General features: G+C 36.1%; 1 protein-coding gene across 4 annotated transcripts in view; it reads right to left on the bottom strand.

Annotated features, from left to right (window-relative positions):
• The window catches only part of ZDHHC14 (zinc finger DHHC-type palmitoyltransferase 14), a 100,139-nt gene that overhangs the window by 17,384 nt on the left and 58,472 nt on the right, over window positions 1-24,283 (bottom strand). For all 4 annotated transcript variants that reach the window (XM_063390181.1, XM_063390183.1, XM_063390182.1 and 1 more), the window contains exons 3-7: window positions 21,200-21,358; window positions 10,271-10,408; window positions 6,601-6,649; window positions 2,915-3,017; window positions 1,100-1,209 (exon numbers count right to left, since the gene is read on the bottom strand). In XM_063390181.1, the coding sequence (XP_063246251.1) occupies window positions 1,100-1,209; window positions 2,915-3,017; window positions 6,601-6,649; window positions 10,271-10,408; window positions 21,200-21,358 (559 nt within the window). The remainder of the gene's footprint in view (window positions 1-1,099; window positions 1,210-2,914; window positions 3,018-6,600; window positions 6,650-10,270; window positions 10,409-21,199; window positions 21,359-24,283) is intronic.

The following is a 24,283-nucleotide window of genomic DNA, read 5'->3' as shown; positions in this document are numbered from 1 at the left end:
AAGGTTGGCTTCAGGCAACATCCAGACATGCAGGAAGAAGAGACAGAGCTATTCACTCTCACCAGGGGTAAACCCTTATGTGAAAATCTCTGTTCTGTTCTTTCCTCTTCAGGAAAAGATGTCAGTCTCCCCTGTTGAACTTTGCTCACAGAAAAACCACCTCTGACATTCCTGACAGCAAAGCCACAAATCTCACTCCAATTAAACAGCTAAGCATGGGACCATAAAGTCATTTACTTTCTTTCTTCTTGCTCAGATTCATAACTTCCCAATTCCAGGCAAAGCAAAACATACCAACCAAGGAGAAGGCCACAAAATTATCTACAAGTTTTTCAGCCCCTCTCTACACTGTAACTGGGCCTCCACTGTATATGTAGTACACAAACTGCCTAATCACTGAGCACTGCCATAAGAAAAGAATTAGGTTTTTCTGGCTTCCAGTTTTACTTCTCTAGTCTCAGCTCTGTACTACATTTTCCTCAAGCCGAAAAAGCATCTCCAACCTCAAATATAGAAGTATTTCAGATTTCCAAAGGTGAAAATGTGTTCAGCAAAACATAATCCATTACATGTTCTTTGGAATTGCTTTGGTTACGACCACCAAAATCAATTTAATGTATATATATTAACAGTATTAAATAAAAAAAAACCTACTGTCTATTTAAATACATCATTTCAGAGTGAAAAGACAAAACCCAACAATTATCAAGCTAGTTGTAGATTTTCAGCTCTCCTCAACCCATGTCACATTTGTTAGGTAGGTAAAAGTTTCATATCCAGGTTGACCTTCATGCAACAGCTAACTACTAGAAATCTTTTCTTGCTATAAGCTATTAGCTGGAGTGGTAGAAGTTCAAATAACAAACAAGCTTATTTCCATTTCAGATGCAATTTTACAGGATTTGATCACTAACTTAGTTTAAACACAATTTACCAACCTATCTCTTTACCACTGAAGAAAAACCTAAAGTTTCTAGCAGACCCTAATCCAAAACTTTCATTTTGTTGGATAAACTGAAATAATCAAAAAACCTTTTTTTTCATAATCACATGGCCTCATTTATGCTATACTATATAACAATACTTTTGATCCTCTTACCTTGGAGAGAGGGGCCCACAGAGAGCAGCACAGCAATTAGTAAAGATGTTGCCGTAACTGTAGGGATTATAGTTTTCTTTACCTCTTTTATTTGACCATGATCCTTTAATCTGAAGAGATATGAACAATATGCATCACATGTAATACAATACAGAAAATGGCTGTGAGAAATCAAAGTTGCAATATGCTACATGAAGAAGAGACCACAGAAAATCCATAATAACTCTTCTGGAACAATGTAAGAGTTTTGGGTTGTTGTGAAGGCTGGACCCTACAATCACATGCTTTACCTCCACAGATGTAGACAACCTGCAATCTCAAGAGATCAATATACTTGAAGCAGGAATTTCACCATCTACACATAATGGTCCAAGTTCAATTTTACAAATATTATAGCATGTTTTACAGAAGAGGCTCAATTGCAAAATATGATTAAAGCCAGTAATAGAGCACTTATTTTCCATACTCTTGGGTAAGTTCTCAAGCTGCGCAATATCACACAACATTATCTTCCTTAAAGTTCACAAATGGTTCTAAAATATTGTAAAGCAAATGCAGCCATTGCTGCAACCTTTCACTGCATATTACATTTTCCCTTAGCTAGTTTGCTTTTCTGTTTGTGAGATATTTGAGAGCCTGCGTAAAATGTCTTGCTGTATTCAATTGGGAATTTATGTTTTAAATTACATTACTGAACAGTTTACTGGATATTCAGACATGTTCCACTGCTGCAGTTCCCTGCTATCTATCTTTTAACAATCCAGAGGAGACATTTATTTGAGGCAAGTGGGTGGAAGCACACTAAGTCCATCTAGAGAGGCAATCTTGGTGTAAACTTAATAACCAAGGAATAACTAAGTATTTCATTTTTCTTATTAACAAAGTAGATTTCAAGTCAGGCTACTTGCTCTGATACTTAATGCTGAGGCACAATTCATTTTGACCCTGCTTAGCATGTGGTTTTCTGGTTGATATTTATAATTTTAACTGTGACCTTAAACAATAACAAAACATATTTGACAATACTAAAGGTGCTGCTTTTAGATCTCCCAGATACCTATGTAAAAGGTACAAAAAGAAAATGACAATAAAATAACTTAGAGCTTGCAGTGCTTTGTTAGAGCATTTATTGAATTTTCAAAAGCTTTCTATATTGTTAGCTCCCTAGCTAATTTTATTTTCTCCTTTCATTCATTACATATTTCTCCTTTTAGTAGGGAAGGACACATGAAGACTCCACAAACAGTTAAGCATAATTCAACAACAAAACAAAGTTATCCTATATGCAAAATAGACGGCTGAAGAAAATAGAAAGTTGACTTTTGAATTAATGATACACTCCTTGCCAGAGGTTTTGAACCTCAGAATAGCAAAAAAGTTTCAGAGGTAAAAGAAAATAAAGAATGAAATTTTTGTTTAGAGAATTCAACAGAATTTTCAAGTTTTACAGTAAGCAATTTTCGAATTAAAGAATATTTACCACTCCCAGTGAAAAGGAACTACTGAAAAATACTTATTATTTTCCTACTGTATAAAATATACTTGTCTCTTCCCTCCTGTATTTTCCTGTTTCAAGATAGAGATCCTACCTGTATAAATCGTAATAGACATACTATGTATATAATGAACACATCTTCAAACCACAACAAAGATGGTCAAAAAGATTTCATCTGATCTTCTGAATCAAGTATGACCGTATTACTCTCCTTCCTTCCTACTGACGTATTCACAAAGTGATGCAGACATGTCTGACTTGAGAAAAATCTCCACACTGCTATTCAGAAATACATATGTAGAAATAAACTACAAACTTACATCTTCATTTGTTGTTTGATTGGAGCTGATCAAATACGTATGAAAACCTGAGAGGCCAACAATGGACCATACTGAGAAAAAACACACCACAGCTTCCAGCACAGTAATTAAAAGTCAAGGAAATATATGCAAATGGGAAAAAAAAATCCAGTAACAAGCAGTTAAAATCACAAAATTCAGAGTAGTCATCCACAAGTCCTTTGAGATCTCTGGAGTACTTCAAAAGAGTCAGCAAGAAATAAACTCTAGGCATCTGCCTAGCCCACAGACAGCACCAGTCCTGCCCAACACTGAGGGGTGTGCAGCCAGGCAGCAGACTGAGGTGCAGTGCACAGGGCTCACACCCCAGACACACGGATGGGAGCTTGGGGGCTGCTCTCACGTGTCACTCACAGGGACCAGCGCAGGGACACGTCCAGCAGGAGCACCCTCACCTCCAAGGGAGCAGCAACGGTGTGCACGTGCATGGACTGGAATACTAGGAAAAACAGTCAGCACTCAACATTGCATACTTACTTATAGTTTATATAAATTCCTTTAAAGGAGTCATCATCTCAGAAAAAAGACAATCAAGTTGCTTCTAAACTTTATAGAATGAAGCATAAAGAAGACCTTTCCAAACTTTCTGAAGAAGATTATTTACACAAAGTAGCCATGAATTCAGAATATCCGCTTTGACAGTGCTATTTTCTTTAATACTTTTTTTTTTTTTTTAACATGAATCAACAGAAGAAAAGGCTTCGGTTCCTAGAAAAATACATAAAAGTCATCATTAGGAGCAAAATGATGAGAAAATAATAGGATAAAACTAATCTGTATATTAACCATATCAACCTTTAGTGAAGTCAGTTTCCAAGACAACGTCAACTGAAAATTTTCCAGAACAAGGACACAGCTTTAGAACACAGAAAAAAACCCCTTATCACTGAACCTATCAGTAGAAGAAAAATAGGACAGCTCCTCACCATTACACAGAGACACAGCCTGGGAAACTGCATGGACGGAAACAAATACTTGCACTAAAAAATCCTAACATTAGTTAAAAGTGAAGTGTTTTGTATTGCAGGGCTGCTCACCCCTAATGGGAGTTACCTGAAGTGTCTGTACAATCTTCCCTAAAACCTATTTCAATCAGAGTGGTTTAAAGCCAGGAAAGAGCCATTTGCACTCTGAGCAGATCTGCTCCAAAAGCAGCAGGATGACCGAAGGGCACTGCTGAGCAGCATGTTCTCTGCTCTGCCTCCCATTTCCTCCTCAGGCTGTGTGAAGTCAAATCAACACAGGATAGGAACTCGGACTCTCTGCAACAGCCACAGCTAAAGCAAGGAGTACGAGGGATAATGGGAAGGAAACAGACTGCTGGTACAGGGTTCCAAAACGTGTAAAAGAAGGAAACAGCCCAAAACATCATACAGCACAATACAAACTGGGCTTTGAAAGGGTAGGAAGAGTAAGGAAGGCAGCAGGTGAGTGCTGTTGGAAGGAGATTCACCGGCTCAGAAAAGAAGAACCTTAGAGGGAAAAGAGCTCCCTGCAACCTGAACATATCACTAAGAGGATGTTCTTCACCACAATCACACTCAAAAGGGTACTGAAAAGTGAGTTTCTCCCTCCATGTGATGATTCTTCATGGGGAAAAATAAAAAAAAGAATTCCTTTCTGTTCAAGACCTCTTTCAGTTCTCCACAGGAAGGGACATTTTTCAGTTCCACACAATGATCCAAAACCAACTTGAGAACAGCAGGGGTAGTTTATGTCAAATTTATCAGAATCCACTAATTCAACCTAAGTCCATTAACTGTAAAACAAGCACAAAAAAGCAATATATTCTCAATAAAGTATAACCTTCTAGCATATTATGGTATAGTATTTTACTAGCACCATAGTATAATTTTCCCTTAGTATCTCACACAGATAGGGTTGTTAGCAAGATTGAAATGGCCATGTTCTCTGTGCCTGAATTGACTGGCTCCAAAGCAGCATTCCCAATACTATTTGGACAATTTAATTTTTTACTGTCATAAATTGTAACCAGGCTTTTAAATTGTCCCATATATCACTATCAAGCCAGGCGCTTCTGCAAAATCTGCTACTGAGCCTTTTAAAGCAGCACATCTTTGAACACAAATTATGAATTATTAGGCCATTGTTTCTGTAGAAAAAGCCTCAAATGCATAAGCAATTACCTTTTGATTTAAAGACAGCTGAAAGCAATTCTCAGTTTGAAAGAATTATCTTTTGTAAGAATTGACTGTAATTGTTTTAATTGGAAGCTACTGTTGTGCTATTTAGAACTGTTTGCTTGTGCTTTTTAAAATTATTTGTGCAAAAAAATCTGAACATGGCTTTGCTTAAAAAGGGAGTTTACAGCTTAGTGTTTCTACCTGATGAAGACAAGCACACAAAAAAATGTATCTGCAGAATCTGACACTTGGGAAAGTTACCTGGAAAGAGGTCCCTATGCACAACTACAAATGACAGTTTTTTCTTCCTACTTTGTGTGGAAAAGCAAACTGTGTAAGGCACAATGGACAAATGGGGAAAAAATTATTTTTATAGTGTCTTTGTGAGAGGTGTGACTGTTTATTCACACAGGAACCATTCAAAACATGTAACTAAGCAATGGGAAGCTGACTGTACAGAAACTAACCAGCAGTTTCATTAATTTCCCATTTTTTCATTATGTTAGCTGCTTTCTGACTCCATTCTCACTGAGCAGAAAATATACAGAAGGCTCCCGTGAAGTGATAAGAAGTGCATGGAGTATTTACAGAATAGAGCCACAGAATGGCTTGGGTTGGAAGGGACCTTTAAAGATAATACAGTTCCAACTCCTCTGCCATGGGTAGGGACACCTTCCACCACACCAGGCTGCTCAGAGCACTATCCAGCCTGACCGTGAACATTTCCAGAGATGGGGCATCGACCAAATCTCAGGGTAACCTGTTCTCATGTCTCATCACTCTCATTGCAGAAACTTTGTTATGGCCAATCTATACCTGCTCTCTTTCAGCTTAAAACCTTGTTGTGTCAGTACAGGCTCTAGTAAGAAGCATCTCTGTTTTTCTTACAAGACTTCCTTATATATTGACAGACCACAATGAGATCTCCTCGGAGTCTTGTCTTTTCCAGGCTGAACAACAACAGTAGTCCCTGTGCATGCAATTTACTCACTGCTATGTAACTTAACAGAAGTTGCTATTTGAAAATGACTCCTCTGAAAACATAAATAATAGTTTCAAGAATTGAGTTCTTCAAGGAACTGTTGTTCTGCTTTTCCAAAATCTACATTTTCTATCCTGAAAAGCATCAGCCATTTTGGATACCTTTAGTTGTAAAAGCAGAACAATTCTTCAATATTTTTAGTAAAAGCACAGCATATGTATAGTGCAAAATGTATTTATGAATTCCATCACAAAATATGAAGCATGTTTCATGGACATGGAAACTACAGATCTTTGTCAAGAGTACTGCCCTGCAAAACATGAAGAATCAAAACCACTCCAGGCTTTAGTCTCTTTCCTACCTCCAATGTGTGGCAAAAAATCTTACTGTGCAGCACGTGATGAAATCATTAACTGATAAAGTCTAAAAGCACACATTCAACAATAGCAAGAAAACAAGCAAAACCACCTCAGATGTTTATTTTGTAACAACATCTACAATATGTTTCAATGAAAGGATATCTTGCAGGACTGTCCTTCAGAGCATTGAGGAACCCTGTTTGTTGAGAACCTGTAGAAATAGAACCCAAAATTACCAGCCAAGTAAGAAACTGGACAATGGGCTTTTTTTACTATAGTTAAAATAATTAACATTTGAAGATAACCAAATAATCATAGAATAGATTTACTAATATGAATCTGAGAATATGTTGCTCAGCAGCAACATCAAAAAAGCCCTGGAGCAACTTATCAGGTTTAGCATCTTCAGGATATTTTCTCAGTCATACCAAATTGATGCACACATACTTTCCCATCAACAAGATTCCTGATTACCCCTGTTCTTTTCAGACCTAATATGGAATCAAAAAATTATAACCTCCTTTTTCATTTTGAAATACTATTTTTCAAAGTAACTTTTTGATTTGGAAAATTTATTCTATAAACTCAGATTCCCAACTTTCAATCCCTTGTTTTGGATTCAAAGCTCTCTTGATTATAATTCTACTCCTATAATACCTACACAGAAGATTTTTCTAATAGGTTGCTGTTGCCTCTGGGCAAATAAAAAACAATCTAGTAGCCAAAAAGAGCTCAAAAGAAGCACGAGCCCATCAGCTAGAAATGCAGAAGCATGTAAAGTAAAAAAGCATTTGGAATCCACAACTATGAGGTATTAATAAAAAAGGTCGATTTGACAATTTACTGATTGCAACAAATAAATTTGTTGTAGAAACTGTCTTAATGGGAAATAGCTACAGGCACACAGTTTGAACTTTGCTGTATAACATAAATGATTTAAATGCATCAGGCTGAAAGTTTTCCTCACAGCAAAAATTTTCCACTTAGCTAAATTCATCTGAAGATCTGTATGGAGAGAAGAATCTTGTCTTGACAAGAATAAAGAAATATATGTACTATTCTCTAGACCTATCTGGTCAATTTTACTGCTTATTGTTACAAGTGAGAAATTACTTACCTTGTATTTCTTTTCACACTCTTACAATTGGTTCTTAGTGTCAAGGTACAAGACTAATGGAACTTTCCCTGCCTTCTTAGTATTTTTAGCATCTTTAATGGCAATGGCAGCAGATAGGTGTGATTTCTATACTGTACTGCTGGTCACACTTCCAAGCAGTGCCCAATAGATCAGAAGGGGAAGGCTGCTCACTGCAACCAACAGCTGAAATACTGATGCCTCCAACAGAGATTAATAACTGAAGACAGATACTACTGCTGGAAATGTGTTCAACTTGGGGAGAGGGAAGAAAATGTTGCAAGACAGTACCTTCAGTAACTAATGTACAAATTAGTTTTATTATCTTCAATAATGTAATGTGCACATATTCTAAAACTAGAAAGTACAAATTTCTCATGAATGCCTCAGAAGGCCACAAAAAACAAAAATATGTATCTTATATCTCATCACCACTTAGGCCCACCAAAATTTATAAAATGCCAGCTTGCCAGATGTATTATAAAAATACACCAACTAAAAATTTGTCTAAATGAAGAGGCATTAAAATAAAATAATTTTGCCCGGACTTATGTATAACTTTGAAATATTGTAGGAAGGCCATAATTTGAGGTCTAAAAACTGAGACTTCCTTCAGCCACGCTAACAAAAAGCAGTTTTTGTCAAGAGGGAAGGTTCAGATTAAGTAACTGAGAATCCTGCTTAACAGTTAGCATCAGCTAAAGAGCTACCAAACAGAACACAAATTGTTGAGTGGTAATTATTAGAAAGGTAGACAGGAGGACTTCTAGAGGTATGGATGGCACAAAGAGAGTGGTGTGATAAGAAAACCTTATTTGTAAAGAACTCTTTTTTGGACACTGTCAAGACTATAGCAAACAAATCTGAAAGCTGGGCATGAAGCTCCAGTGTATCAATTAAACATCAAAGAACTAATCACATTTCATACCTGCTTCCATTGCCTTTAAGGACTGACCAATCTTTAGGGCTTAAAGATGTTTTTCTTGTCTCACTCTAGATAGATGAACCTCCATGGCAAGAATATTTCGCAGCTGACAGGCAATTCAGCATTTAACATTTACTATACATAATCCATAACACCTACACAATGCTTAAGTGCTTCTCAACCACACAGAGGCACAATTAATTACTTTGTCTAAATCATACTCATAACAACAGTTAGATATGGACACTGTAAATTTAAAATCCACTACATAAACCTACTTTGTATACAAAACATGAAATACTGACATGATACTGCTAACTCATATACTGAAAATGAAAAAAAGCACTGAAGTCCTTGTGAAACAAAGATAGGTTAGTGTCAAAAACAGGTTTACGTTGTCAGACCAGGAATGTTTTCAACTACTGAACACTAGCAAAGATTGCAGAAAAAACCCATGTGTCTTTCTTCTTAAATGTAAAAGGTGTGTATGTATATGCTCATGTATGCCCAGATAAATAAAAAGCACCTAAGTATTAACGGCAAGTGTTCTTTATCCAATAATTTTCCTTTTTTAAACAATATATACATCTTTTCTCTGCTTTTTTCAACTGGTATTAGAACTGCTGTATCTGGTAGTGTGAACAAGCTGTTCATTTAGAGTCCCTCAAATTACATATCCCAGTTCTAGCCTATGAACTAGATTTCTGAGCTATAGGAGAGCCTCTCTATGCTTGCATCATAGTTTTGCAAAGAACAAGTAAGAGCAGGATTCTGTTCCTTAAAACACAACTTTTCCCTGCATATTGTAAATAGTTTTGGAAATTGAGCACAATCTGACATATTTTTTCCAGTAAAACATTCTCTGAATGTATCATTATCAAATTAGCTTCATAAATGTGTCATATACTGAAATTAATATTTCTATCAGGTTTCTGTTGCAATACAAATACAGAATGCAAAGGAATAAACACATAACATTTCCAAAGTGTTTAAAGGAACACTCTTTAAGGCAATATCCTACGTAATTAGTAAAAAATATAGAATGCTCTTCTAGCAATAGTGGGTTAAAAAAACCCAACATAGAAAAGGTGTTTAAAGACAAGTCATGTAACCTGTCACCATAAATGTCACCATCATCATCACATAGGAGCCAGCAAAATTAGTTAGGGGTATGGAAAAAAAAGACAGTACCCAAAAGAATTTTGACCTCAAGTGCAACCCATAATACAAATAAAAATCAGTCTCAAACTCATTAATATTTCTGATTCACTCTATCTTGAATTGGTTATTCTTAGAATGCCTACGCAAATGAAAATAACATGTTAAAAATAGGGTTGAGAATGGTGTAAAGCTAAACAGCGAAGTACAAAAAGTACAGCTCTAATCTATTTTCTAGTAATTTACCTCTGTCTGGATGGCAAATGACTCATGCTTACAGTTAAAAAAGCACAATGAAGTTCTCTAGGTAAATGACACTACCTGTATACTTAAACATACACTACATGTGATGCTTTTCCAATAAATCATCCATAAAAGGACAAAAAAACCTAAAAAATTAAGACTGCATTAAGGTAAAGTCAGTGCCAGACCAATGACTACTATGAGCAGTGCCTACTATAGACCAGAATGGGACTCACTGGGGATTGTGAAGCTTCAGAGAAAAGGCAAATAAACAAATAAATAAATAAACAAACCCTGAATGATCAAAATATTAACTTAAAAAACTCAAGCAAATGGCTACATACGTAATCTGATTTCACCAGCATACTTACGAAGGATGACGTGGGTGATAACGAATGCAAATATAAAGACTGTCAGAAAGGACAGAGATAAAATAAACATATAAAAAAATCTGTAGTTTCTTTTCCCCACACAGTTGCCTACCCAGGGACAGTGGTGATCAAACCGTTCTGAAATGAGAGGCAGAAGAAAAAAAAATGGAAAACAATTAATAAAATGCTGTTTATTCGAAAAAAATGCTCTCTGAATACTATACTAATACTCATGATTTAACTGGCATTTGTGAAGTAGCCATAGAGAAGTTCTTACTTAGGAAGGAACAAAAAATAGAAAAAAAAAAGGAGTAATTGAATGAAACCTTACAGTTTTTAAAGAAATCAAAGCATGGCTGAGGTGAGTTCCTGTTAAACTAACAGCCTTATTGTGACAAATCATGCAGTCAGATCAGCAAGCGTGTATTTATCCGTTGTCACATGGAGCATTAGCAACTCAGCTGTATTTGAGTTTTTCAAAACAAGATGGTATTTTTTCCCTTCAATGCATCTTCTACTCAAAACTGGAATTTCTGAGGTTCTTTCTTTTACATCTGTCATGATCACACCTCTGACTTAGGCCTACTATCATATCATCCATCCATTATGGAGTGTGAAATATTTACATCTTCCCACTTCCTTTTATTGCTTCACTCAGGATATTCTTCATTCTAGACTACCTATTTTTCCACTTGGAGTTGACGTTGTCATACAAGATCATTAAGAATAGCAAAATCATTCACATCAAACATTTTTCAAATGTTAAAATTTAAACACATGGTATTAAAGCTGGTAGATGTAAAATCTGCATGCTCTGTTATCCTTTGCACTATAGGCTCTGTCTGCTTTTTACCAAGCAAACCCCTTTCTCTTTATCTCCCTGAGAGAATTCTCATGAGAGTTTACACCCTGAGAGAAAACTCATTCATGAGATAGGAAAAGGCCAGGGTGGATCAGGAACAAGTGTCCCCAACATGGGGAAATGCCTCAGTGCTGGAAAGCAGCAGAGGGAATGCTTTACTCTGCTTCTGCCCAGACAGCCTGGATCCACCCTCCAGTATGCTGAGTAATGGAAACAGAGCTATTGCCAGGAAACAAACTTGCATTTCCTAACTTTGGAGAGACTACACTGACAAAACTTTAAGCTTTTAATCAAATCCAAGATCATAAGACAGATGCATTCATGCTGACTCTTTCTTTCACTCTCTGATCCTTGTTCAAATCCTGGTTTGTTTTCTGTGACTTTTATGCCTCCACTGACGTACTATCAAACTATTTGTAATTCCACAGGAAAGGCAAGCTATAAATCTGAAGTCCTTTAAGCCCTGTATTAGAAAGATACATCTGACCAAATACACCAGCTTATTTTAGTTATGGAGTTATATTAAAGACCTACATTAGAGGTTTTCGTTGAAGGATGTATTTCGTATTATCTTAATTTAAAAAAAAAAAAATCAAAACGACTTGCGCAACAGATTTCTGAGTCCACCAGACTTTCAGTATTTTTTTCAAATGGTTTTGCATGACAGCTGTTTGGACCACATGTTTCTGCCATAAATCTGTTTTAAATTCCAACAGGGCTATTCAAGGTGAAGTTACTGAACTTTGTTAGGATAAGGCTTCAGAATACTTTGATTAAGTACTGCTAAGAATACCAAGAACTAAACACTCTGGTAGGTGATATTACTGTCTTTTCTTAGTGCACTACAGTTGTATTCCCAAAATAAATTGATACTGCATTTTAAAAGTGCTCGTCTTTAAATCTGTGCTTCTGAATGAGCCCTCATATTCTGATAAACACTCTATTTAAATTCATTCATACATACAACTCATAAGCAAACAACATGACAAAGAAACACAGCTACAGAGCCATTTTAAAAAACAGAATCCTAGGGTATTGTTGTACCCTACTGCTAAAAAAAATACATTATGTGTCTTGGAAAATGAATTTCGTATAGATAGATTCATTCTCTTCTATACGCTGACACCATAGGAAATGAATTATATTGACATAAAGCTGTTTCTAGCCATGAAACAACATCTAGATATATGCAGACATCTATTTGATGGATTCAACCAGATGCAGACAAAACCATGCATATACACACAACCCCCTATCTATAAACTCACATTCCTATACATACACATACTCCTCACTGAAGATTGACTTGGTGTTTTTAACCTATTTGTCAGTCCTCTTCAATTTCCATCTTCAAATTTTCCTGGTGAACTGAAAGGCTCTACTTTCTCAATAAATACCTTGCTAACCATTGTGAAAGTGAGTAACTACCTAAGATATTTACAAAGGAGGAATGGACCAAAAAGGTTGGATACAAAAAACACCACTACATTATTACACTGGAATCAATTCTAATGAAAAAAGAGGCATATTAAAAGGTTTATATGAATCTTATGATAAATAAATTTGGTCTCATTTTTCTCATTCAGAAAACAGAAAGGCATGTGATATGTGCCACAAAACAGTATATTAAAAGGCAAGACATTATTCTACTCAGCAGACCACAAATATGTAAATACAATTTAAAGATAACAGCCTTACAGCTTGTGAGCTGCTCTGCTTAGTTATTAATGCAGGAGAAACCTGCCAAACCTGGCAAAACGAAGAGATAAATGTTAAGCAGAAACTTCTAATGCTGTTAAGATATAAAAAATCTATTAAATCTGGAGCCCTTAGAAAAACAAATGACCTAATAAGTATTAATGAAGAAGTAACACAGCGTCTTAAGGTACTCCTCCAGCATTCCAGATGCCTGACAACTGAACAACCAATGATTTTGTAAAGGAAGCTCTATCTGACATCTCTAGTTGGACAATGCTGGCAGAAAAATTAAGACAACTTCACTGAGAAATTAAAAACTTGATGCTGAGAAAAACTGGAATTCCAGCCCTTATGACCCTAAAATGCACAGCAAATAGAAATGCAATTTCTTGTTGTGAAGAACAGCTGTTAAGAGGTGACAACTGCAGTTCTGGATAGTTAACATACTACTGTATTAAAAAATTTGTGGCAAGGTTAATGTAAAAATATTTGAGGCAAACACAGACAATTAAAACATTGGTAATATAAACTCTTGTTAATCTAAGTGTATTCGAGCTCGTAATGAGGGAAGAAGAAAGCTGAAGCACTCTACAGATAGAAACATTGTGATATATCATCCTCCTGCACTCAAGGTTAAACAAAAGCAGTAAGATATTTGCCTTCTTTATGTAGCAGCTGTATCTTGTATCTACCTAATCAAGAACTACTGATGGAACAGATGGCCCCATTTCTACCATTTCAGCAGTTCTGTGAAGTCTTTTCCCTTTGTGTTCTCCATTCTTCGGCCAAGCCTGGTGTCCATTTTATCCTGCAGGGAGCAGGTTGACAGAGCCAGATGAAGCTAGAACTATGGCTTTCTTCTGCCTATCTCCTCAGATCACCTCATCACACAAACACCAAAGCTGGCCCAAGTGAAGCACTGAGAACACACTGCCAGAGAAGGGATGAAATAACACCTTCAGGAGCAGCTAAATGTCAATTCAGCCCAGCTGTGACACCAACCTTACTACAGGTTAGCAGTTACCACAACTGCAGGAGAAATCCAGTTTTGATTAATTTTTCAGGATCTGAGATCAAAACCTGAAGCAAATAAAAAAAGACTGAAAAAATGTGTCAAGGGTTTATAAGGTTAAGCAGCAGCAAAAAGAGCAGATGAGTAAATGGAGACTAAAAATGCTGCTTGCACAAGTCACAGAAAACCAAAGAGGTAAGAAATTTCAGGAACCGTCAGTAACAGCAACAAAGACTATTTCATGACTCTTTCCCAAGTGCTCAGCATCTCTGAATTTAAATAATAACTTCTGAGGATAGCCAGCACCTCCATAACTAAATCCAAAGGATGAGGCTTCACAAGATAATTGAACCAATCTAAAACCTTAGTAGCAGTGAAAGAGATGGTCACATGCTGCCTTTCCTGCCACTTCATCCCACTTCCTTCTTTCACTGTGTAAGCTGCTGATGAATCAGGTCAGTTCCCTGGACTGGCAGGAAAGAAAAAGAAGGAATTATTTTGCTCATTGATGAGTGGGAAAAACTGACTTACCAATGGCTGTGTGTTATCAAATGCTCTGTGAACAGTGACAAAGAAGAGAATCATGAAAATGAGAAAAAAAATTAAAGAGGATGACATTTAAATCCCTTTGGAAGCAGCAAATGACTGTCAGCATGACTCAGTGGTCTCATTAACACTCACCTAATAATCTATGCTAACTGGATGACAGAAAAACGCTATACTTCATACTTTAGACATTCCTCATTTTTTACCTTCCCTGAAACATTTATATTTAAAACTTGCATAAGAAATATTAACTTCTGGATATCTCAGATAAAAACAAAGCTGAGAACATTTCCCATTTTACTAAGCAATGGTCTTACACATGCAGTGTTCCCTTCAGAAGCCACACCAAAGCATGTTCCTTGCTGCTCAGAACCAAAGAGTCAAATCTCTACTTTTCCACGGCACAGCATGTAGACTCCTAAATACTTAAATGTTCTGCTTCCATTTTTCAATCAGTACACTACAGGAAACTATGCACGAAATGACCCAAATGCTTTCCTTTCTTTTTCAAAACATTTAATGAAAGCCTACTAATTTACAAGGAATGCAAAAGCATTTTTAAATGGAACATTTGTAGGCCAGCTCGGCCCTTCAGTTTGCAGTGTTTATTAACTGTTTCCTTTTTTCTTTGCTCAACTGTAGCACTGCACACCAGCACACATTTTCTAAAGCTCAGTGTGAAGGTAGCACTCAAAGACAAGAAGTCGACAGGTGCAAAAATATCTAGGTCATGTTACTAGGAGATTCCAGTGAGCACAAGTTAGAATTCACTTGGTAATTTTTCTACCCTGTGCAAGTAAAGCATTGTAGACCAAAGGCACAAACCTAAGGCACCCCCTGAATGTTACCATCTTTATTGCAAACCTATATCCCATGACTGGAAAGAATCAAGAGCCCACTATGCAAATCCTGGCTCAGTAGACAGTCACATTACAGCTCAACCAGCTGGGCCAGGATTACTCAAAATTACTTTTGATAGTAGCAGTATTATAACACAGGACTACAATGTCCATTGTCAAGGACTCACACTGAGTAATTATGTGGAGAGACTGACACATTGGCACTTATTTATAATGATGACAATTAAAGCTTTTTGAAGGACTGTGATGTCATGATATGACCACATCTATTCAGGCTTCTTGACATTTTGTATGACAAATAGTACTTTCAGAATTTGATTGTTCTTGAAAAGAAAACAAATGTGGTTTTTAGAAATCCATATAAGAAATATGTTTCATTACAAAGAGTATTTATTTTCTAAGATACAGCAGTCCAACCCCAATTGCTGAAAGTGTTGCACACTTTCCAAAAAGCAATTATAACCCTTACATTAAGTCTTTACAGTCAGTTCCAAATATCTGATAATTTAAAATAACAAAAAAAATTATATCCAATAATCATAGCACAATCATAAAAAACTATCCTTAGCTCTGATGTTCAGTTTCACCTACTGAAATCATCAGTCCTAAGACAATTATCTATTTAATAGCATTTCAGAAACCACCCCCACTGATAGGATTTGCCATCAACTGGCAACAGCAATCAAATAATTGGGTCAATTTAACTTACACACCATTCACCTGCCTGACAGTCGTTCCCCTGACAATACCTTTGCTGTTACTTTCGTGGAATGAAATCTGAGTAGACATTTAAATGAAAAAAGTAGTGAATAACAAAACATCAATTGCAAGTTACATTTATATGCACACTGACATTATGGACAACGCACAATGGATCCTTCAAATCCTCGAGCTCCAGCACTTTCATACACTGATTCCAAATCAAGACACCCCTCGAAAACCAAACAGAAAGCAAGCATCTTCTGGCCTCGTGTTAACATCTGGGAAATATTCACCAGAAGTTTAATCCAAATTATATTCTAGACACTAATCTTTACAAGGTGATGCAAACTGAAACAGTAACGTAACACCGGGAAAGACGGGCCTCTGTTAATGAAATAAGTTAATAATGTGCATGGGGATCTACAACAAAAAGTCAGTCAGAAAAACAACCACAAGGGCTACTTAACATGTATTTCACTTTCATTACTGTTTAAACTGTTCCAGACAGCTTGGCTATTTGGGTGGGGTTTTTAAGAAAATAAGTTGCAATGACAACTTTTTGCATGCTAATCAACTTCAATACTTGCAGACTATTGCTATTCACAAAAAGAAAATAAACATGCTTAATTTTCAAAATAAAAGTAGCAATTGATTTATTAGGAAAACATCCAGCCATCGCTCTAGGATAGCTCATGGTAATTAAACTGTATTGCCACATAGATCACTGCGCTGCTGCACCCTCCAATAATAAATGTTGACTAATTAACAAACTCCTGTGACTGCATGCGCATTAATGATGACATTTTCCAAGGCAGCAACAGCAGTTTAGAATGGCTGATCTTCGAGAGGTACAAAGAGTGCACAGAGAAGGACCTCACAGCTTAACAATCTCTCTTTACATACCCATTTGAGTACATACACCCAGACGAGTGCCTGACACACACCCAACTGTAGGGAAAGAGATTTTAAAACCCCAAATTTGTCCCTAGGGGAAGCATAGTATCCTTACCAAGTAACAGCATCCACAGAGTTTATGGATTAATCTCTTTCTTTTCTACAGGAAAGCAAATTTTTTACATACTTCCATTGCTTTTACCGGAATTTGAGTTTTTTAACCATTCTGCAAATTGTTACTGCACTGAATGTATGAATGTATGAATGTAGATATGTGTCTATTTTCATAGGTTCCTAAATTTTTGAACTGGTGGTTTCTCTCTAATTTTTACTCTGACAAGGTCTAAAATTTGAGGTTTGCAGTACCATTTACACAGTCAGATGTTCTGATCATCTCTTCTCTTCTTCATACCCAGACCAACGCACAAGCCCCAGCCTCTCTTAAGTAACCTATAATACGATTTTCTTTTTAAAGAGACTGGCATATTTTGCAGTCCACTGGCTTAGGATTTAGAAACCCTGACACATATGCCATGCTTCCTGAATTTCCAAAGTACATCTAATTATACAAATGGCACAATCATAAATAATAGATCACTTCTGTGAGTGCTGGCGTGTACTCCATTTGGCAGCTTCTTGTTCTGCCTTTTTGGGGCACCCAAACAAAAAGAGTCCAAGCCATTTCTCACCAGTAAAACCTAGGAAAAATACATAAGAAAAGAAAGAAAAAAGAAAAGAATGGTCATAGCAGCCAAATTTGTGCTTTTAACTGTTCAGCAAAAGAGTAATTTCAAGGCAACTAGAGCTAAGGTTTAAAAGGTTCAAAATGAAGTGAAAATTGTACTTATTCACTGCAGGACATATAAGGAAAGAAATAAGCGAAGGCTATAAAAAGGAAGTAAAGGCAAGAAAGGAAATAATAAGGTAATGAAGAAAGAGTGCTACAGGATAGAATTAAAACCAAGAAACCAAAGTCCTGACATACACATTGATTACAAAGGACTACAAAGTCCTGAGAAAATTATTCTCAGAAACATTGTCTGCGTTAGAAAAGCCAAACTGTTACAATGCCACCTCTCAGCCTGCTTTTGAAGTCATTTGTGTTCTTCAGGCTGGAAGACAGTGGTATCTGGAGTAACTACAGGGAAAAGCTTGTCCCCAGAACACATTGGCAATTCTCACTCTGTCTTACATTGTCTGTGTTACTTGTACTTTGGAAATTAATTCCCCATATTGTTCAGATACAGCCACCTGCTTCTTGTTCAGCTTTCATTATAGAAATTGAATTAAACAAAATAAAAGTTACTTACTAAAACCAAACCAAACAAAAGGATATTACAGAGTCAATGTTGCAATGACCAAAAATAAATTAAAAAGCTGCCATTGGGTCATTTCAGAAACAAGTCCAACCACTGCCTACTTTTTAGTATTACACAGTGCCATCAAAACCTTTTGTGAAAACATAGCAATAACTAGCTTGAGCTCAGAATTTGTCTGGTTACTTTTATTCTAAAGTCTTTATCTCTTGTTTTTAGATGCATGTTATGTTCAACTCATTTGTAATTCTTCAGCAACATAATGGTACACAAAACCCTTGAGGGGCTAACTTCCAACTGACATTCACAGAGACAGTAAAGAAAGCAAATCAGGAATAGACCCAAGGTATATGCTTCAGGGAACCAAATTCAACCAAATTTTTTAAAGTATTACATAAATGGAACAAAGTACATTTGTATGAAAATAGAGGTTTTTCTGGACACTGCTAGAAAAATACTGTAGAGATAAAGGAGTCTGAAGTATTAGCATGGCTAGAACTCAAATTAGCTATTTTCTTCTTTTTTTTTCTTATTTTAACCTATTTGTTGTTATTTTTATCTACAAATACCACACAGACATTTATAAAAAACTTGTGATTAAAAAAATCAAACCAGGTCAAGTAACAGATATGCTTACTAAACAATGAGGAAAAAAAGAGTAAGTTTTTGTATGTACTTACATATTTAAAATGCTGCAATAGAATCCTTACAGAATAAAAAACATTAATAGCAAACACAGAATGAAAGAACCTCTCTTTCACACTGCATTCATTTGCCAAGTATCATAAGACACCTTTAGGTAAAAGTAGCACACTGTTTTTTCTGAGCAGTGAGGGCTGGTTTGAGGACAGACTCCATTCCTGTACCACAGAGTCTCTGTAGCTGGTTTGTAACTGCAGCAAAATCTTTGGAAACTATGTGGTAAAGAGGAATGCATGGCCATACTGGTAGAGAGCTGCTTAAATATCATATGTTTGAACAGCATAAGTTTCTTAAATATTCATATGCCTGTAAAGTAGGACTTGTACATAGGTTCAGTTAAATCAGTAAGGAACTAACAAACAGTGGCACAAGAACACTCATTGCTATTAAAAGATTTATTCAGAAACTAAATAAAAGCATCATCATATAGACACTACTAACTTAAGAGTGGTGGCAAACTGCATAACACATTCTCATTAAGTGTACACTCCCAGATTGTTAGATTTCCACAGGTACATGAGCCATCCAATTTTCTTGATGCCTATTTTTATAGAAAATTAGTGCAAGTACTCCCAGATTTCACTTTCTGCATTCAGAACACCTGAATATTTATTTGACGAACATCTGTATCCAATCAGGAAACAAAGTTACTATACAGCATACCCTAAAAAATTTATTGTAATTCCCATTCTAAACACAGAGGAGAAAAACCACAGCAAATTCATTCAATTACTTTAGAACAAGTAACTACAAATTGAAAAATGTGCAAGAGAAAATTACCATTATCATACCTATCTTATAAGTAGAAAAGGTATTATATACGTCATTTGCTCACTCTTTTCTGATAAATATCCATAATAATTCACATCTGTTTTTTCATCACAGACATGATCAGAAGACTGTATAAGTTGTTTCCCTGCCATCACTAATTTTATGTTTTACAGAATAGGTTTTCCAGTTGTGGTATGAAAAGGATACAGATTTCAGAATAACCTATCGGAAAATCTTTCATAGCAGTGTGTAAAAAACCAAAACATTATTTTAAAATAAGCTTCAGGTTGTACAGGGGAAGTTGCTCTTATTTTTGCTCTCTTGGTAAAGACAAAAGCTTTTCAACTTTTATTTATGGCACTGGTCAACAACTGTATTTATGTATTATCCAGTTTGTTGAGCAGTATCACAACACTGTAATGTTCAGGTTACACATTTGCTAGAGTATTTTTCTGAAAAATGTGCCAACTTCAATTCATAAACATCCCCACTTGCTCAATAAAAGCAAGCTCAATAGTTTTTGCAACACTTACAAAACTCTAACAGATCAGAAAAGTTTATTTACTAAAGGAACCATCTACAGATAGTAATCAGTTCTGTAGGGTCAAAAAGGCTAATAAGCTTTTCACTTGATGTAAATGTACTCCCTAAACAAGTATCATCTAAACATAAAATCCCAATTCTTCCAATGACTGCTTTATATCTAAAAATATCACTGCTGAATGCTGCAATTACTTTTCTCAGCTGGAGATATCTTTCTACATTATTTTCTTGAACATAAGATCCAGGCTCAACAGTGTGCTAATGAACTGCACTAAACTGCAAATGTGAACTAATTAACTGGAAACCACTCAGATTTGATTGGTAGGGGTTTTTTAGTTTGCTTTTAAACCCAAGCATATCTTAATCTTGTCTGACCTCCATAGAAAATAGTAATGAAAAAGGACAAGATATTCAGAGAGAAAAAACCCAACCCTATAATTATAAAATATGCTTAGGTCCTGACAACATATACTTACTCTCAAAATAGCATGTTTGCCCAGTAATTTCTTATGGATTCTGACATAAGTACTTCTAGTCATAAAACTGCTCAAAGGTAAGAATCACCTACAGTGTGTATTTTGGTCACACAGCCCCAGCCATTTGAACCGTGCCTTACAGCTAGTTACTAATGAACTGGAGAAGCAGCTCCTTGCCCTCAAGTTAGGCTGGTGAAGAAAACAATTCTGAGACTCCCAAAAAGCTTGGAAAGGTCATCGCACATTATACATGGCCTTACTCAAGTTGGGTGAGTTCTCTGTCATTAGGGCAGGTTAGGAAAGATGCATGCATCAGAAAATAAGTTCTCTTCTTTGACTAGCAACATCTGCTAGGCCAAGTCTCCTTTTCTGCCTCCTGTAAAATTCTTAACATTTAACAGATCTTGTAGGAAAGGAAGATGAACAGAGCAAGCCACCTCATGACTAATCTTGTCACTCACTGTTTTTTTCTGTCTCCTATGAAAAGGATTCGTAACAATATGTAAGCTACTAAATTGAACATATGCCGTATCTTTTTTTTACTCACCTACGCAGTTATCACAAAGGCTGCAATGTGAGGCACGAGGTGGGCGGAAAATCTTGCAAGTAAAACAATATTTTAGTTTCACTGTCTGTCCATTGATGATCACTTCTTTTGTTCTGGGAGGGGGGCGATATCCTCCTGAACTGGAGCCATTTGCTATATCTAAACATGGAAAGACAAGACATGAAATGTTGCACATGAGCTATGGTTTATGCACAAAAGTGTCCTTGTTGGCAACCTATAGCAAAATCCAAATTTGTATTTACACATTTAAAATAAACAATTTTTCCCCTTCTAATTCTTGAGTGATAAATAGCACAGAGATACTTCACTGCAAATATAATTGAAAGCAAATCAATCTGAATCAAAGAAACCATCCAAATTGTCTTCTCAGATGCTGACAATGACCTTGATCAGAATATTCTTACAGTTTCATACCCCCTAATAGATCTTAGATAACACATTAAAGACAACCATAACTACTAGTGTACGACAGAAAAACATGGAAGTTTTCCTGTGAGGAAAACTGGAAAAACCTTTAGAACCTTCTTAATTTTTTTTCAGAATTCCTGTAATAACAAAAAAACTCCCTACAAGTGCTGCAGAAATTCTACAATTCTCTAATAGAGAAACTGCACATTTACTTAAGCAACAGCAGCTCTGTCATCTGAGCCTGGTGAATGTTGCATTCTGTGATACAACAGAGTACATTCACAAAAGTATTTTACAGCTTTTGCTGTTTAAAAGTTTGAATATCCAAATCCCACTGTTACTTCTACACACCTTGAAGTTTGTTGCACAAAACCAGTTTCCAACTACCTCATTTGATACAAGTGGTAAGTTCTGGGTGTTGTTTCTAAGCTTCCTTTTGTTTTATTTTAGGATATAACCAATAATTTTCCAGCATCTAAAGGACTGCTTAGGCTAAATCATTAAAGCTTGATTTTGTCCAAGCTGAGCTTTACTCTTAAAGTTCAACATGTAGAAGTAGTGTCTTTTTCTAGGTTTATCTGTTCTTGTGTAACCACAATCAAATCAAACCACAGAAGTGAAAAAAAAAAACCCTAAATTTATTAAGCTTGGACAACAGAACAACTAAGACAACAGCAAAGAAAAATATTTTCCAATGTGAATGAAAATACATTTCAAAGTTGCAGTCAAGTCAGTTGAACAACTGTGTCTTAAGTTGTTTCCCCTTTCACGTGGGGCTTGTTAATAAAAGATCTATGACTTCTATTTGAGCTCAAATTGTTAGAAATACCACCCACAATTTCAATTTCTGCCAATTATACAGCCTACAAATTACGTATTTTCCAAAAGGGCAACAAGAAAGTCTCCCACCTGGCAAGGTATTCAAACTGGCAACAGCACAGCTGTGCTAGCAAAGGGGCAATTATACAATATCCTAAATTGGCAGCAGATCCAACTTAAGGAGTTCTCTTCTGCAACATGCTCACCCATAAATATGATCCATAAATATGCATCAATAAAAGTCTTTTTGGGACACCACTGTAAACTTGACCATTAAAACTGGCTAGCCAGACTTCAGCAATCTCCAATGGAGAAGAGGATGAAATGAAGGGAGCAAGAGCTGAGATGGATGAAATCCAGGTATAAAGCTCCTAAATATCCATTATGAGAATGAAGTGGTGAATACTGAAGAAAGAAGAGCTTAGAAGCAGCCTCCTACACCCGGATGAGGTATAGAAATTCACTTGTGTTGGATATAAACCAGCTCCTGCAATGTGCTTGTGATGCTTGGCCAGGTGCTACAATCTGCACGTGGAAGCAGGGATTATTGTGTGGTTCCCATCACTTAGCAGTTACACTGATTTTAACCTCAAGGCCAATACTACTTGCCAAAGATTTTTGATCAAGGGATGCTACCAGTGTATAAGCTGAAAACATGTTCTTTGGAAGGCACAGCACAACTGTGCTTATAATATTGAAAGCTTTAGAGAGATATGGATGTTACCTAAATCCAGAAGACAGGGAAGAATTTCTTGTAATTCACATAACATTAAAAAAGCTTCCGGTAACATTAGAACCAATTAGCTTGTAATAGCCATAGTCCTGCTAGAAATCTTTGGGCTTTACAAAACACAACGTTACACCAATTTCTGACCATATTTTGGTCAAGATTAGATTTAAACTCCAAACATAAATATAGGTCATTAGCCCTACTTAATTTTTTTATTGAATAAAGCACTTAACACATGCTGGCATGGCATAGTCATTAATAAACCAAAGATTTTAATTTGATTTAGGTTTGGTTAAATTTAGGTGCATAATTATAAAAAATACTACTGAAGCTTTCATCTAGGTGTAGCTTTGTATGCTACAAATACTGATGCATTGTATTTCCTAACATAACAGTGATATTTCAGATTTTTTTCCTCTAAAAAAATCTTATTATTCCTGAGTACATACATAATCATTGAAAGAAAATTACTTAAACCAGTCAAGGGGAATTGTTTAGAGGAAAAATGCTCCTTTTCCTAGATAAACATTTTATAATGTTTTTATTTTATAAAAGGCACATTGACTAAACCCAGTATTTCTCCTCCCTTTCAAGAAGTTCGTAAAGTGCACCACGATTATTTTAAATGGGCTCTGGCAGAATCTCAAAGGCAACTTCTGTCTTCTCTGGCGGAGAAGTGAGACTACTGTCCAGACCATTTCATTTACAACACCGCTCTTCTAAGAGGATTTCCTCCCAAACATTTACAGGAAAGTTCACAGAGACAGCAAATCCTAGCTCTGCTCTCCGAGGCGAATTAATCTTAAAATCCAAGGGCAAAAGCTGATGCAAATGAAATCAGTGTAAACAGTCTTGCTGACTTTCCAAGGACTGAGAATTTTTCTCAAAATCCTAAATTGTGTAATCAAACCTGAATGTTCCAGTCTTTCTGTTTACTAACATCTTTTTCCTGGAAACAAGCTGCGGAGCAAGGTCAAATGTGCTTGGATTTAATATGATTTATCAAACCCAAATGTGCTAAACGTGTCCTGGTCTCACTGTGAATTTTCAGAATGTAATTTGCCTTCAGTTTAGCTGCTCATACTTGGGGTCTAACACAGTTAATG

This window comes from Prinia subflava, chromosome 2 (assembly GCF_021018805.1).
Source record: "Prinia subflava isolate CZ2003 ecotype Zambia chromosome 2, Cam_Psub_1.2, whole genome shotgun sequence".
NCBI classification, from domain to species: domain Eukaryota; kingdom Metazoa; phylum Chordata; class Aves; order Passeriformes; family Cisticolidae; genus Prinia; species Prinia subflava.
Note: the sequence above shows the minus strand (reverse complement) of the source record. Positions and strands in the feature narration are given on the sequence as shown.